This window comes from Plecotus auritus (genome assembly GCF_963455305.1).
Source record: "Plecotus auritus genome assembly, chromosome: 8".
In the NCBI taxonomy this organism is placed as follows: domain Eukaryota; kingdom Metazoa; phylum Chordata; class Mammalia; order Chiroptera; family Vespertilionidae; genus Plecotus; species Plecotus auritus.
The window spans coordinates 67,323,541-67,340,692 of NC_137782.1; the positions used below are offsets into that span (position 1 = coordinate 67,323,541).

Here is a 17,152-nt window from a genome sequence, read left to right on the forward strand (position 1 = left end):
ATTAGTGACATTGAGCATCTTTTTATATATCTATTAGTCATGTGTATGTCCTTTCGGGTTTTTTTTATTGATTTCAGAGAGGAAGTGAGAGGGAGATACATCAATGATGCGAGAGAATCATTGATTGGTTGCCTCCTGCACAACCCCCACTGGGGATCAAGCCCATAACCCAGGCATGTACCCTTGACTGGAATCGAACCTGGGACCCTTTATTCTGCAGGCCGATGCTCTATCCACTGAGCATTGTAAATGGGCAAGGCGACATCTGTATGTCCTTTTTGGAAGTGTCTATTCAGATTTTCAGCCCATTTTTGAATTGGATTGTTTGGTGTGTTTTTTTTTTTGGTGTTCAGTTGTATGAGTTCTTTATAAATTTTGAATATTAACCCCTTATTAGATTATCATTGCCAAATATCTTCTCTCATTTGGTAGATGGTTTACTGATGGTTTCCTTTGCTCTGAAAAACCTTTTTAGTTTGATGTAGTCCCATTTCTTTGTTTTTGTTTTGTTTTGTTTCCCTGTGTGAGAAGATGTATCAGAAAAAAACATTGCTAAGAAAAATATCAGAGATTTTACTACCTTTGTTTTCTTCTATGAATTTTTTGGTTTTGAGTCTTAGTTTAAGTCTTTAATCTGTTATATAATGCAAGAAAGTGGTCTCATTTCATTTTTTGCATGTTATCTGTCCACTGTTTCAAATACTATTTATTGAATACACTGTCTTTACCCTATTGCATGTTCTTGCCTCTTTTGTCAAATAGTACTTGACCATATAGGTGTGAGTTTATTTCTGGGCTCTTTATTCTGTTCCATTGATTTATGTGTCTTGTTTTTGTTTTTGTTTTTTGCTAGTATCATGCTGTTTTGACTACTATAGCCTTATAGTATACTAGTAGTTTGATATCAGATAGCATGATTGTTTACTTGATATTTTTTGTTTCTTAAGGTAGACCTGTAATTCTGTGAATTTCCCTTTTAGGGCTGCTTTCGCTGTGTCCCATAGATTTTGTGTTTTCATTTTCATTTGTCTCAGGTATTTCTTGAAATTTTTCCTTTACTAAAACCTATTCATTTTTAGTAAAATATTATTTAGCCTCCATGTGTTTGTGTTTTTCAGTTTTTTTCTTATAATGGATTTCTAATTTTAAACCATTATGGTGCTTGATATGATTTTATTATTCTTAAATTTATTGAGACTTGTTTTGCATCCTAATATGTGATCTATCCTGGAAAATGTTTCATGTGCATCTGAAAAGAATGTATATCCTGTTGCTTTGGGGTGAAATGTTCTGAAAATATCAATTAAATCCAGCTGGTTTAGAGTATCATGTAAGGCCACTGTTTCCTTATTGATTTTCCGTCTGGAAGAACTATTTATTTATGTCAATAGAATATTAAAATCCCCTACTGTGACGGTTTTACTGTAGATCTCTCCCTTTATATCCCTCAATATTTGCTTTATTTATTTAATCCTCACCCGAGTATATGTTTTTATTGATTTTAGAAAGAGAGGAAGGGAGGGTGGGGAGGGGAGAGAGAGGGAGAGGGAAACATCGATGTGAGAGAGAATTGATGGTCAGTTGCCTCCCAGACGCACCCTATCCAGGGATCAAACCTGTAACCCAGGCATGTGCCCTGACAGGGAATCGAAGCTGTAACCTTTTGGTATATGGGAGGATGTCCCAACTGACCAAGCTACCTGGCCAGGGCCAGTATTTGCTTTGTATATTTATGTGCTCCTTTATTGTTGGGTACATAAATGTTTACAAGGGTTTTATGCTCTTGTTGGATTGATCCCTTTATCATTAGGTAATGTCTTTCTTTGTCTCTTACTACAGCCTTTATTTTAAAGTCTGTTTTGTCTGATGTAAGTATTGCTACCCCAGCCTTTTCTTTTGTTTTGATTTGCATGAAATACCCTTTTCTAACCCTTTACTTTCAGTCTGTGTATATCTTTCATTCTGAGGTGGGCCTGTTTTAGATAGCATATACAAGGTGGGGCAAAAGTAGGTTTACAGTTGTAAATACGTGAAACACAGAGTTTACTCTTGTAATATTATTTATTAATTATTGTATTATTTTCCATATAAACAACTATAAACTTTTGCCCCACCCTGTATATGGCTGTTATTTTCTTATGCATTCAGCTATACTATGGCTAATTGGAGCATTTAGTTCTTTCTCTTTTTTTCTTCTTTTCTTAAAGAAGTCCCTTTAACATTTTTGTATAATATTGGTTTGGTGGTAATGAAAACTCCTTTAGTTTTTTCTTGTCTGTGAAACTCTTTATTTCTCCTTCAATTTTAAATGATAGCCTTGCTGGGTAGAGTAGTCTTTGTTATAGGTCCTTGCTTTTTATCACTTTGAATATTTCATTCCAGTCCCTTCTGGCCTGAAATGTTTCTGTTGAGAAATCAGTTGGTGGTTTCATGGAGATCCCTTGTAGGTAACTAACTGTTTTTCTCTTGATGCTTTTAAGATTCTCTCTTTGTCTTTAACCTTTGCCATTTTAATTATGATGTGTCCTGGTGTGGGCCTTTTTGGGTTCATTTTGTTTGGGACTCTCTCTGCTTCCTGGACTTCTGTGTCTCTTTCCTTTACCAGTTTTGGGAAGTTTTCAGTCATTATTTCTTTAAATAGATTCTCAGTCTCTTGCTCTCTTTCAACTCCGTCTGGAACCCAATGATGCAGATATTATTACTTGATTTTGTTCCAGAAGTTCCTCAAACTAGCCTCATTTTTTAAAAAATTATTTTTCTCTTTTTGCTGCTCTGATTGTATGTTTTCTGCTACCTTGTCTTCCAAATCACTGATTCAGTTGTCTGCTTTACCTAAGGCAGTGGTCGGCAAACTCATTAGTCAACAGAGCCAAATATCAACAGTACAATGATTGAAATTTCTTTTGAGAGCCGAAAACCGACTTCTGCGCATGGGCCACGAAGTTTCAGTCGCACTGTACGTGTGCGCCCGCATGTGGTATTTTGTGGAAGAGCCACACTCAAGGGGCCAAAGAGCCGCATGTAGCTCGCGAGCTGCAGTTTGCCGACCACTGATCTAAGGTTATTGATTGCATTTAGTATATTCTTCATTTCAGATATTGCATTTTTCATTCATGGCTGGTTCTTTTTTATGATTTCTGTGTCCTTTTTTATGTTTACTATATCTATTTGCTTAAGTTCTCCCTAAATTCATCCATTCTTTCCTTAAGTGTTTTGAGCATTTTTATAACCATTGTTTTGAATTCTGTATCTTGTAGATTGCTTGCCTCCATTTCATTTAGGTCTTTTATTGGGGATTATTCCTTTTTTTCTTTTATTTGAGGCTTTTTTTCTCCCCCCATTTTGGCTGCCTCTCTGTACTTGTTTCTGTGTATTAGGTATATCTGCTGTGTTTCCCATTCTTGGTATTGTGGCCTTACGTAGTAGGTGCCTTGTGGAGCTCAGTGGCATAGTCTGTTTTAGCCTGATGAACTTTGCTGGCCTCACTGTGACAACTCCCTCTCTTTTATTTGAGGCTTTTTTTCTCCCCATTTTGGCTGCCTCTCTGTACTTGTTTCTGTGTATTAGGTATATCTGCTGTGTTTCCCATTCTTGGTATTGTGGCCTTACGTAGTAGGTGCCTTGTGGAGCTCAGTGGCATAGTCTCCCTGATCACCTGTGCTAGGTGCTCCAGGAATGTTTCTTGGTGTGGGTCATGTGAGCCCTCCTTTTGTAGTTGAGTCTTGCAGTTGGCCTGTCCATGAGTGGGATTGAATCTCAGGTTGCCTGACTATGAGAATCAACACCAACCACAATGTACTATCGTCTGTGTGGGGCCTGACCCCACAACACGGAATTTACGCCTGCAGGGTCTGGTGCCTACCAAGAGCTCCTTTTGGGTATGCCACTTGTGGAGCTAATTAGGTCATGATCTGATGTGGTCTGAAGCCCGCCACCAAGTGTGTTGGTTCTGGGGCCTCTTTGAGAAGGACTTGGGTGCAGATGAGTATCAGGGGCTGCCCGTGCCTGGCCCTCGGCTACATGTTTGGAGCTACAAAGCAATCCACGGTTTGGGTTTGTGGTTGCCTCTGCTGGGTATGCATGAGAGAGGGCAAATTGCATACCAAGGCTGGCTTCTAAGGGCACCAAGTTCAGGGACAAGTCAGCAAAAGGCCCAAGACATCCTGAGATCTGCCGCCAGCTACCTGTTAGGCTAAGTCACTGAAAGTCTCTGGTGGTAGGTGAGTTGTGTGATAGCTTCTCAGTGAGTCACCAGGTAGGGACTATTGGTCTTCTCCAGGTTGATACAAATTAAGACTTGTCACTGGGTCTGACACTACTCAGCAAAAGTCTCAGGGTACAACAAGGCCAGTTGCCACCTACTAGGGACCTGGGGATCTTTGTTGTGGGTGGGGTTTCAGGGAGTTGTCACAGTGAGGCCAGCAAAGTTCATCAGGCTAAAACAGACCAAGATTTGGCTATGTGGAGGAAGGGGAGCTTGGCATGGCAGCCCACAGGGAGTTGGGAGAGTGGGGCTAGTGCATTTTCTTAGTCTGATGCTGTATGGAGGGGAGTGCTTGACCTAGGAAAGATGGTTTCTGTTGGCAGTGTGGGTGGGGGAATCAGCACAGGAACCTTGGCAGCTGATCCTTTAGCCTTCTCCCCAAAGCCACACAACCCTCTGAGCTGCCTTTCTTCCACTGGAGCCCAGGATGAGTGCCCACAAATGAGATTTTGTGCTTTGGCCCTTTAAGAAGGCGCCTGGGTTTCTAGCACAATCCTGTCTCTCCTTGGTGGACAGAATTTCCACTGATTTTCACAGCCATATATTATATGGGCATCTCTTCCCTGCTCTGGTGCTCCAGGCTGGGGAGCCCCGCGTGGGGTTGAGACTCCTCGCTCCTTAGAGGGAACCTTTGCACCTGAGATACCCCTCAAGATTCTCAGCCACCTCACATGGGTGTGTGGCCAGCCCTTTTCGCATCTCCGCCCTTCCTGTCAGGCTGCTTCAGTAAATCCTTGGTTATAAGACTTCTGTTTAGTTAGTTCAGTTGGTTATCAGGTTTATTGTTCTATAATTTAGTTGTAATTTCAATTTGATCCTGAGAAGAAGTGAGTGTGCTTTCCACTTACTCTGCTGCCATTTGAATTAATCATACTGTTTTCTTCATAGCACTTGTCCCTTTCTGAAATTATGTGTTTACTTGTTAATGAACAATATCCCCTCACTTTTCTTTCCCCATGGTTTAGAACAGTGCCCGGCATACAATTGCTGGTCTATAAATATTTTTTTTAAATATATTTTATTGATATTTTACAGAGAGGAAGGGAGAGGGATAGAGAGCTAGAAACATCGATGAGAGAGAAACATCGATCAACTGCCTCCTGCACACCTCCCACTGGGGATGTGCCCGCAACCAAGGTACATGCCCTTGACCGGAATCGAACCCGGGACCCTTCAGTCTGCAGGCCGACGCTCTATCCACTGAGCCAAACCGGTTTTGGCTATAAATATTTTTTTAATGAATGCTGCTAAGAGGTTGAATCAGGTGTGAATGGGAATGTTTCCATTGGATTTGGGAATATGCCATTTGTGTGTTCTTGATGAGCAGTTTATTTTTTTTATTTTTATTTTTATTTTTTTTTAAATATATTTTATTGATATTTTTACAGAGAGGAAGGGAGAGGGATAGAGAGCTAGAAACATCGATGAGACAGAAACATTGATCAGCTGCCTCCTGCACACCTCCCACTGGGGATGTGCCCGCAACCAAGGTACATGCCCTTGACCGGAATCGAACCCGGGACCCTTCAGTCCGCAGGCCGACGCTCTATCCACTGAGCCAAACCGGTTTTGGCAACAGCAGTTTATTTTTTAAATATATTTTTATTGGTTTCAGAGCGGAAGGGAGAGGGAGAGAGAGATAGAAACATCAGTGATGAGAGAGAATCATTGCTCAGCTGCCTCCTGCATGCCCCCACAGGGGATCAAGCCCGAAACCCAGGCATGTACCCTGACTGGGAATTGAACTGTTGATCTCCTGGTTCATCATCGGTCCATGCTCAACCACTGAGCAACACCAGCTGGGCTTGATGAGCAGTTTAAATGGTACAGTGAGGTAGGAGTCAAGAACAAAATAGGCTAAGGAGTTATCCAGAGATAAAGAATTAGAGAAAATGACTGTTTTATAAGACAACTGTTGTGAGAAGTTAACTGTGAATCATGGAGCTGTTGGTGACTAGAGGAGGGTAAATGAGGTCAGGAGACAAGTCTTTGAGGTAACAGTAATAGATGTGTGACAGGATTGACTTTCACATGGGAGGGACTTGTTCTCCCTTTTAGTAGGATGGAAAATGATTAAGATAGTTACAAACTCAAGACCTTGTGTAGTTGCTGGTAGGGGCATGAGAGTAGAGAAGGATGAGTCAGCACCTGGTTAGCTGCCATAAGAAAGAAGGCTAAGTGTTGGATGGAAAGGAAGCCAGGCCCTATAAAATGGAAATCCAAGGACCTGCCTTCCAATATATCTCTCAGCCATATCTTGCTGTAGTTGAGATTCTGGCTGTGGAAAGAAGTAGAAAAGAGTACCAGCATTTTGGATACATAGTGCTTAAGGATCTAATAATGTCTGCTTGCTTTAATCAGGAACAGTATTCTCTATGCCAGGAAACAATCTGAGTTTATGATAGGAAAATTCTTTTATCTCCTGTCTTCCTCTAGGTGGAGCCCATTAAGGCTGGGGAGAAAGTATGTTGTTGACCCTCATACCTAGATTGCCATCAGGATTGGATGTGTTCATGCTTTCAAATATTTATTTGTTTATGTACTAAGCTCTGTTTTAGGCTCTGAACAAAACAGTTTATGCCTTCAAAGAGCTTTTATTCAAATGCAGGGAGACAGCTCTAGCCGGTCTTATTCAGTGACTAGAGCATCAGCCTGCAGACTGAAGGGTCCCGGGTTTGATTTCGGTCAAGGGCATATGTCCGGATTGTGGGCTTGATCCCCAGCAGGAGGCAGCCAGTCAGTGGTTCTCTCTCATCATTGATATTTCTATCTCTCTCTTCCTCTCCCTTCCCCTCTGTAATCAATAAAAAAAAAATTTTTAAATGCAGGGAGACAGAAAACAAATGTATGATAAGCAGAGATAGGGTAGCAGTAGGAAGTGTTGTCTCTCTCACTCACTCTGTCCATGCCCTGTCTCTACAGAAGCATTGAATGAGCCCTTCTTCCTGGGTATTTCCCTGAGCAACAAACTCGAGCCCTCCATTGCACAAAATGGTAATGACATGTTTTCTTTTCTCAATTTCAGATGAGACGCCAATTATTGCAGTGATGGTGGCCCTGTCCTCTCTGCTAGTGATCGTCTTTATTATCATAGTTCTGTACATGTTAAGGTGAGCATGTGAGCTAATGCTTCTCTGTTCTCGTGGACTCTATTTCAGTAACCCCAGGGCCTCAAGCCTACATAGTTCAGAAGACAGTAGGATAAGGATAATTAAGAGGATAGAGGGAAATGACTCAGGATAGTGCTCCTAAGATTAAAATTCTACTTAGAAATTATTTAAAAGCACTACATAGTCTTCCTTAAGACCCAGCCCTTTCTCTTGGCTTCCACCTATCCAAGTCCAGCCCCCCAACTCTACTGCAATCTAAAGTCCAGGATGGTGGTTTGGAGATTGAGGGAAGAAGCCACAGTCTGTATTATTACTGATAGGTGTTTAAGATCTTCATATCTAGCCCTGTTGAAGCAACCCCTAAAAATCCCCTGGTCTCTATCTAATAAAGCATATAAAATATTTATACCTGGGGTTTTGTCCCCAAACCCCTCTAGGACTCCTTACCGTGGCATACTGAACTAAACCATGTGAGTTATAGGGTTCCCCTTTCTGACTTTCTTTCAAGGTCCTCCAGATAATACTACACAAACAGGGAACAAAAGAAGAAAGGGGAACCCAAGGGAGAGAAGAGGGAAGTGCATTTGTTATCTTCCTACTGCCCTGACTAATTAGGCTTAACTTTGCCCTTATCTTTGGTTTAAGTTGCTCTGTGTGCCCTTTCTGTTCTGCAGGTATAAAGAGAGGGGAATCTTGGACACCCCTATAATTTGTCATGTGTATCCACCATCCTTCAGGAGACTTGAGACCAGACCTGTGCTCACCCAGTCTGAAACTCTGGTCTTTTCCCTGGTTGCACTGGGAAAATAACAGGATTTTTGTTTCATATGGATATTCTTTTTTTTTTTTTTTAGTATATATTTTATTGATTTTTTACAGAGAGGAAAGGAGAGGGATAGATAGTCAGAAACATCAATCAGCTGCCTCCTGCACACCCCCCACTGGGGATGTGCCCGCAACCAAGGTACATGCCCTTGACCGGAATCGAACCCAGGACCCTTCAGTCCGCAGGCTGACGCTCTATGTACTGAGCCAAACCGGTTAGGGCTGATATGGATATTCTTATCTGCTCCCTTCTCCCTACTATATTCTACCAACTCATCCTTTTTTCACCTGGTATGACTGTGATCTCCAGGGAGTTCTGGAACTGGAGCTGCACAGAGTCACACAAGCTAGAATATACTCTTGGGATACCTGGGTTGGATTCTAGTGCAGCTGTCACCAGCCGGTGGTCCTCAAGGTCCGAAAGGTTGGTGACCGTTTTTCTAGTGTGCTGAGGGTGAACAGGAGTACCATGGAATGGAGCTCCCTTTAGCAAGTGCAGGACCTGTCTCTTAAAAGAGCCTGTTTAACTCTAGCTGGTTTGGCTCAGTAGATAGAGTGCCAGTCTGCGGACTGAAGAGTCCCAGGTTCGATTCCTGGTCAGGGCACATGCCCAGGTTGCAGGCTCAGTCCCCAGTCAGGGGTGTGCAGGAGGCAGCCAATCAATGATTCTCTATCATCATTGATGTTTCTCTCTCTCTCTCTCTTTCTCTCTCTCTCCCCCTTCCTCTCTGAGGTCAGTTAAAAACATTTTTTTTCAAAGAGTCCATTTATTTGGTAAAGAAGATTTAGAAAGGCTGAATTGATAAGTGGAAATACAAAGCCAATGATTGGTCTCTTCTGCCTCTGTGCTTAGTTTTTCACATTTTCTCATTAGGTTTAAGAAATACAAGCAAGCTGGAAGCCATTCCAATTCTTTCCGCTTATCCAATGGCCGCACTGAGGACGTGGGTAAGGAACTCTTTAATGGCATGGGAAACCTTCATGGAGAAGAAAAACAAGAAATTAGTGATTTCCCTCTCCTAAAAGGAAGAAGACTTGAAGAGAGCAGCTCTAGTTCTTAAAGCTCGGCCCATGAGATAGAATCCCCAACTTAGTTTCCAGAGAAGGGCTAGTCCCCAGGGCATATGACTAACCTTCCCCCTTGTGCATTGCAGAACCCCAGAGCGTGCCACTTCTGGCCAGGTCCCCAAGCACCAACAGGAAGTATCCACCTCTGCCCGTAGATAAGCTGGAAGAGGAGATTAACCGGAGAATGGCGGATGACAACAAACTCTTCAGAGAGGAATTCAACGTGAGTTCTTTGCTGAGACTAGTGTGTCAGCAGGGAGGAAGGCAGACCTAAGGTCTTGGGGGAGAAAACAGGTTTTTAATGAGTTAAGAGGTGAGAAAATGTTTACCAAGTTCTTCTGACTCCTTTCCTATGTGATTATGGACAGGAAATGAATAATTTGTCTTAACCTCCCTTATCTATCCATCTATTCATCATCACATCTCTTACTTTGTTTAATAAGTACTTATGAAGCATTTAATATGTGCTAGGTGCCAGGGATTTGCTGGGGAGCAAAACAGATTTAGTTTCTACACTCAAGAAATTCACTGTCTATAAATAAGAACAAAAAAATAAGTTCAAATAGCAATATAGGACATGAAAGACTAGCGCATAGTAGTAGGAGCCTATATTAACGGTGGCCTTTTAGAGTTTGGATTAGGGATCCCAGAGTGTCTTAAGTAGACAAGGAGTAGCTAAGTGTGGAAAATGAGGACCATGGCAGACTGCAGAGTAAAGGCCTCATCTTGGGAATTTAGATTCATATTTTTTTTATAACTCCCTCAAGAAAGCAGAACGTATTTGTGAATCTATCAGTTTGTGATTCTAGCCCATCGGTTCTGATCCCAGGTCAGAACTTCCTTGAAGAAATGATGTTTTCATTGAGACCCAATCAGAGGCAAAGACATTGGGGAAAGGGAGATGGTGGATGTGGGGGGTGGGGGGTGCGACTTTCCAGGCACTGGAAGTAGCAGGAGCAGGCTGTTAATAATGAGGGTGGGTGAGGGAAGGGCCCATTCAGAAAATAAAGAAGGGCTATGTGTGGCCGAAGGGCGGAGACTCAAGAGAATAGGAAGAGATGAAACTGAAAGAAGATGAGGCCAGACATAGATCTTATAGATTGTTGTGAAAGAAATAGAGCTATGGACTAACCTGGTTTATATTTTGAAAAAAATGACTGGCGCTATATAGAGAATGGCCCATGGGAAGATCAGAATAGGTGCAGGGATTACAGTTAGGGGCTGCAACAGCTGTTGATACCAGAGGTGCTGATAGATTGACGTAAGCTGGTCATGATTAGGGAAAGGGGAATGGATTTGAGGACATAGAGGACCAACTTGGGCATTGGTAAACTCTCAGTCTCCTTACACCTTTCACCTGAAGCGTGTGTGTCAGCTTTGTCTCTTAGGCTGGCTCCCCTCGTGACACCAAAATGGCTATCCCAGTTCAAGGCACCACATGGAGGTTTCACCAGGGCAAGTGGACAAAGAATGACTGTTTCTTTCTATGTGTCTCCTTTTATCAATGAGGAAAACTTTCCCAAAAGCTTCTGGAGACTTCCCTTGTCACATGCTTCTTTTTAAACCAGTCATAAGCAAGGGAGAAATAGGCTTACTGCAACTGACTGAACCCAGTCCAAATTATTGGAGCTCTAATAGCAAGAAGGAAAGGCGCGACAATTACCAAGTGGGTGGGTCACCACTCATCTGCTCCACCAGTGAAGGGTTTAGGGGAGCAGAGATATGTGGTCAGATTTGCACTCTGAGAAAATCATTAGCTCCAAGTGGAGAATAGACGGGAGGGAGGCAAGAATTGAAGCAAAAGACCGTTTACTGGGCAAGAGTTAATAGAATAACTTGGACCCTTTTTTTTTTGGCTGTTGAAAAAACAGCATCATTTTTGCTCATTGTTGCTTGAGACTTGGTCCCACAATATAGCACCCCAGCGTTGGCCTGGGGGTGCTCTGTTGGAGCATTGCGCCACACCCGAAGGTTGCGGGTTCAATCCCCTGTCAGGTTGCATTTGGGAGGCAACCGAACAATGTTTTCTCCCTCACATCAATGTTTCTCTCTCTCTCTCAAAAAAAAAAAAAAAAATCAATAAAAACATATTCTCAGGTGAGGATTTAAAAAAGAAAAAGAAAAAAAGGGAAGCCCCCAGCCTCAGCACCATCACTAGGTCTCCAATAGACAACTACTGTTTTACAGTCTGTAGTGCCAACTGCTTCTGGGTAATGGAGTATGTGTCCCCATGGCCATATTTCTTTTTGTGTGAAATGAAGTCTTTGTTTGGAGGTAATAGTCACTGAGATCCCATAATAAGGCAATCCAGTAAATCCTTGAATAGAGGTGTTGTCTTAGAGGCATAGTAGGCAGATTCAATAGATATTGTGGTGAGAGCTAATTGCCAGGCTACCATGACCACTATATTCATAGGCTCATTGGGCCACACTGGGATATTAAGGAATAGGGCTAATCCAGATCTCCTTGGTTAGCAAAGAGTGCCATCTGGGAAGAGCATAACTACTTCCTACCTTTTTTATTTCAGTTGTCTACTACCTCGAGATCGGGTTAGATCCTGACTGCCAATGAAGTAGATTGTGAAATGCCTTGCTTGAAGTTCTGTTCATTAGAAGGATTTCTCTTTTATACTATTCAGGGCCATTCCTTAAGTCAGTGGTCGGCAAACTCATTAGTCAACAGAGCCAAATATCAACAGTACAACGATTGAAATTTCTTTTGAGAGCCAAATTTTTTAGACTTAAGCTTCTTCTAACGCCACTTCTTCAAAATAGACTCGCCCAGGCTGTGGTATTTTGTGGAAGAGCCACACTCAAGGGGCCAAAGAGCCGCATGTGGCTCGTGAGCCGCAGTTTGCTGACCACGGCCTTAAGTCAATTATCCCACAGCAGTCTACCTCCAGAATGGGCTAGCATGTCTCAGAGCCATTTGTACACTAGGCTGGATGTTTTTCTTTGTCAGTCAACTGTTGAAATCATCGGGAAGTCAGAAGTGCCTATTAAGGGAGTGGGTATGTGGCAAATGTTCTGTACACATCACTTCCAGCTGGTGGAATTTTGCTAGACATGTCCAAATTTATGGCTTGTTGAATCACATAATACTTAGTTGAAGTCATTTGGATATCTAGTGTCCCATGGTTAGACTTACATTCTCTACCAGAGTATGCTGACAAGATCATCATCTTGTTCCCAAATCTTAAGGTTTTCTAATATGATTCTCCTGCTCAACCTTAACCAGACACTTGGGGCCCCATATGCCAGTTTCTCCATGGCCTGGATCAGCTGGAGAGCCTTCTGTTTTCAGATCACTCGATAAATGAGTCAAAGCAGGACATCAACATGTGTTAGATGCTGTCTCCAAAATCCAAAATGGCCCAGCAAGCATGACTCCTCCTTTGGGGTGGGGGTAGGGGGAAGCAGCAACTTGTCCTTCAGTGGATATCCTGACATGCGAAAGCCTTTGACTTTCAGAAAACTTGACTGAGGTGGCAGACCACTGTATTTTTATGTCTAGCGTGTACATCTAAGATACAGTATCTGCTCTTCAAGGCCTCTCAGCTTTGTCAAGGTTATGTCCTGTGAAACAGTAAGACAAAATCCTAATAAACCAGATTATAGCAAAGGTCAAAATGACTTATTACTGGGGCTGCTTCTGCCTTGAGAAAGGGAAATTGTTTCATGTAGTCATTGTGTACCATAAAGGGGTAAAAACGTGCATTTGCCTCATTAATAGTGATATTCCAGGTACCAGGGGTTAAGTTAATCTATAGGAAGGAGAGTACATCTGGAAAAGCAACTGCAAATCTATAGCTCCACATGTTTCATGTGTTAAAATCTACTGACATCTTAAAAACTTAGTCTTTTGTGTTACTGTAGTTGGTAGCTTGCATGGAGGGTAATAGGAAGCATCAGAATAGCTAATGCTAGTAGTTATTGAGCATTCACTTTATGCCATCACTAAACTTAGACATATAAATGGATTATCTCATCATTATCCTGCAACTTTTAAGTCTTCTATAGCACTTAGGATTTCTGTGACTCACCTAGGGACTTACATTTGGTAGAGAATGCTGCTCCAGCAATTTGCATTTGCTCTTGCTACTGTAATAGTCCTTATCCAAAGGCTTCAGGTAGTCTAGTGTGGGTATTTTGCTGCTTGCTATAGATATCTATCTATTCTAACCATATATTGGAAAAATACTTTGTTCCTAATGTGAGGCCAGTTCAGGCCAAAACTCCTTCCATCAGCTGGCCTGCAAAAGCTCCATTCTAAATAATGACATTCTGGGTTCTCAGGAATTAGTTAGCTCGAGGCCTGACCCCAAATGGTGATTTCCCTTTACCTAGTGAAGTTACCATGGCAAATGGCTGCAGAATCTTAGGGGGAAATGAAGACGACGGTTCATGGTATATGCATGTTGATGTGCCCATCATTGAAGGGCTCTGAGTCACTAAACTGACCCAGGCCTGGGAGTTGGGTAGAGAAGGGGTCCTTTCTCTAGCATGGCAGTCTAATCAGGCCTCCTCTACTGACCTGGGCTGGCTGCCTCTCATTTCCTTTATTGGGAGCTTCACAATGAATTATCCAAAACCAGAAATGTTTTGAGCCTTGGTGACTATGGCTTCTAAGGCTCCTTCCATCCCACTAAGATCAAAAATCCCATTTTGAAGCCAGTCCCTTCCACCAGCATCTCACTGTGGTAAAGACAGCCAGGAAAGCACTTCTGACAGAAGTGTACACCCTCTAGCAAGGCACTTGTGGATCCCATCAAGGACATGGTAAAAGTATCAGTAAGAAGGTTGAGCCTGTTAGATCCCATGTAACACTGATCTCTACTTTGTGCCAAGGATTTTCTGACTTTTCATTGTTACCTAGCTGAATCCAATTCAGCCCAGGTTTCCACTGGCCAACCTAGCCCACCATTAGAACCCTGGCCAGTTTCCTGAGCTGTTACACTAACTCAGAAGTTTAGTTAACCATACCATAATTACAAATTGACCATATACAAAAATTAAGCTCTCCTTTCCTTTTTTGGAGGTTTTTGATGATCTAACTCAATTAATTACTTCAGTTTCTTCTATTAGCTCCTTGCTTTTCTACCTTGTTTATGTATTTTACCCTCTAGGTTGTGTTATGCTTGCATCCTTATATCCATGAGCAGTGAGAGCTGGGTTACGGAGAACTTTTCATCATGAAAACAAGATACAGTAGAGAGATTTTTAGAAGTTTGCCTTCGCCAACTCCTCTGTTGCCTTTCAGCATTATTTCAATTGTCTTACCAAGGCCCTGACTTGCACACAAGCAACCCAGAAAAGAAGAGAATTCCATTGTCATTAATATTTAGCAACCAGCAAAATTCTGAAATGTTAACATTTGGTTCAGCAAAAAACATAGCACAGTCATAGAAAGGCCCTGAGCCTTGCACTGTTTGTGGAGGTGAGCATTTGATATTGGAGCTGGGCTTTTTCTTATTTTGTTACCTGATATTGTCAGAAGTAATTCTACTCATCGGTGTCAACATTTCTCATCTACTTTTAATTGGAATTCTCCCACCCCTTTACCACCAGCTGAAACACATTCCAGGTGATTCAAGCAATAACTGAAGTTCCTTTCTATCTGAACACAAGAATCAGATTTACATCACCCACATTTCTCCCATCAGTTTCTCAACTACAACCCACTCACTGATATTAACTGCTAAGTCAGTTAAGGTCCTTTATTTAAAAACCAGAGAAGTCAATACAACTAAATGAAGCAAAACAACCAAACTGTCAGTTTGGGAGACACTGGAGAAGTTGACAGAACCAAAAGATGAGGTAGGCTACCAGCCCTTGGGCAGAGCAGGCCCTGTTCTGCTGGCTCTAGGTCCTTTCAAGAAGCCTCTGCTGCTTTCAGAGTCCTGGCAAAGAGAAGCTGGTTGGCACAGTGTGGGGCAAGTGTGACTGTGCTTGCATCAGTCAGCCCTATCAGGAAAGAGGCTGACGAATAACACTTAGGACAAGCACACCAATTTGTGTCTACTATCATAGAATAGTATTTTTATGATCATGGAGTAAGGAGGACTTTTTAAGCAAAACACAAGATTCAGCCCCAAATGGAATAGATTGAAATATATTTAAAATGTTAAATGTCTCTATGAAAAATGTCTCCATAAAAAGTGGCCAACTGATATATATAGAGAGAGCTTCTACAAACCTGTGAGGTAAAAGTAAACATTGCTGTAGCAAAATTGGCAATTCACAGAAAAATAAAAGGTCTATAAACATGAAAAAAGGCTCAACTATATCTAGTCATCAGGGAAGGCAGATTAAAACTAACCATTATTTTGAGCCTGTCAGATATGAAAATTTTAAAAGACTGATACCATATACTGTCATTGACTGCTAGAAAGAGTTCAAATTGGTATAGCATTGGAAGGATGATTTAACAGTATCAAGCAAATTTTAAATATCTACACTATCTGACCTGACTTCTGAGACTAATAGAAAACCAAATATGTATTTGTATGTGGATACTCATTACAGCATTATTTCTAATAGTAAAGAAAATAAAAAGTAGCTGTCTATCAAATAGCAGAATGGCTACATGAGTTCTTGTGTCCATTATGAAATTCTGTACTGTTACTAAAATAAATGTGTTGGCATAGGAAGATCTAAGTTGTACTGTTAATAAAGAAAACACATTACAGAGGACTATACATGGTATAATACCCCCTTTAAAAAAATGTATGAGTGTATTAATGCATTTTTTTAAATCTGGAAGAATAATACTGTGAACTGTGAGCAATGGGTTACCTATAAGGGAAAGTAGAATATAGGAGAGACATGATAGGGAATTTCTTCTGAATTTATTTGACTGACTTTTACAACAAGCATATTCTTTTTATAACGTTTTTTAAAGCAGAGGTTTAAAAAAAATATGGTAAATAAAGCTAATGGAACTTAGATTTAGGATGGATATACTGCATGTAGAATAAAGAGTTGATGTCCCTAGCTTGAACTATGCCAGGAGTCTTGTGGTCAGGTCTCTGTGAAAAGGAATGGGAAGTTGTTTTGGAGAAAAAATGTACCATGGGGGTGAACAGCTGAAGGAACAATAGGCATAGGACACAACAGTTGTTTTCAGATATTTGACAGGCTTTATAAAAAGAGAGTGTAGCATCTTGATGAAACCCTACCACAGTTGAAAGTTCCATGAGATTGTTTGTCCTAGAATTATAAGCTGCAACTTTTTTATTGACTAGTATTTGTCTTAGAAGGAAGCACTGAATTTGCTTAAAAGAAACATTTTGAAAAGTCACTTATTGAGGTCCCTAAAGCATGTTTAAAACACACACGCACACGCACACACAGGCACGCACACACGCACACGAAAATTTGGTTAGCTCCTGAGAGGAAGGGGATAGGAAGCGAGAAGAGAAGGAATGAGGTGGAGCTAGTGAGACGGTTAAAATCTGCATTACAAGATGTGACACCCCATTGCTCAGGATCCTACATCTTTAATAGCTTAATTCTTGGATTTCCAGATGAAAAGGCTTGTGTATGTAATCTGGTGACAGGACTGTGTGACATTGGAGTGAGGTAGAAGCAAAGTAGCATCTACATTGATGAGTTGTCTCTAAGCAAATGAATTAGAGCCAAAGGCTAATAGGAAATTAGCAGATGCTGTGTCAAGGGCTTTGAATTCAACATTCTAGGAGGGAATTGGAGTTTCAGAGTTTCCAAGGGGCAGAGAAGGTGCCAGCTGACATCTGAGTTTTACACTAGTCAGTACAAGGGAAATGCAAAAGAAATGGTGTATCTGGGTGTTGGGTCCTTCCAAATAAACTGTTCCAGGATGAGATAAACTACATTGGAAGGTGTTGATTCCCTATCACAGCAGAATA

General features: G+C 41.5%; 1 protein-coding gene across 4 annotated transcripts in view; it reads left to right on the forward strand.

Annotated features, from left to right (window-relative positions):
* Window positions 1-17,152, forward strand: part of PTPRA (protein tyrosine phosphatase receptor type A) — a 167,992-nt gene that overhangs the window by 120,932 nt on the left and 29,908 nt on the right. For all 4 annotated transcript variants that reach the window (XM_080686389.1, XM_080686386.1, XM_080686387.1 and 1 more), the window contains 3 exons: window positions 7,290-7,374; window positions 9,074-9,147; window positions 9,354-9,490. In XM_080686389.1, the coding sequence (XP_080542515.1) occupies window positions 7,290-7,374; window positions 9,074-9,147; window positions 9,354-9,490 (296 nt within the window). The remainder of the gene's footprint in view (window positions 1-7,289; window positions 7,375-9,073; window positions 9,148-9,353; window positions 9,491-17,152) is intronic.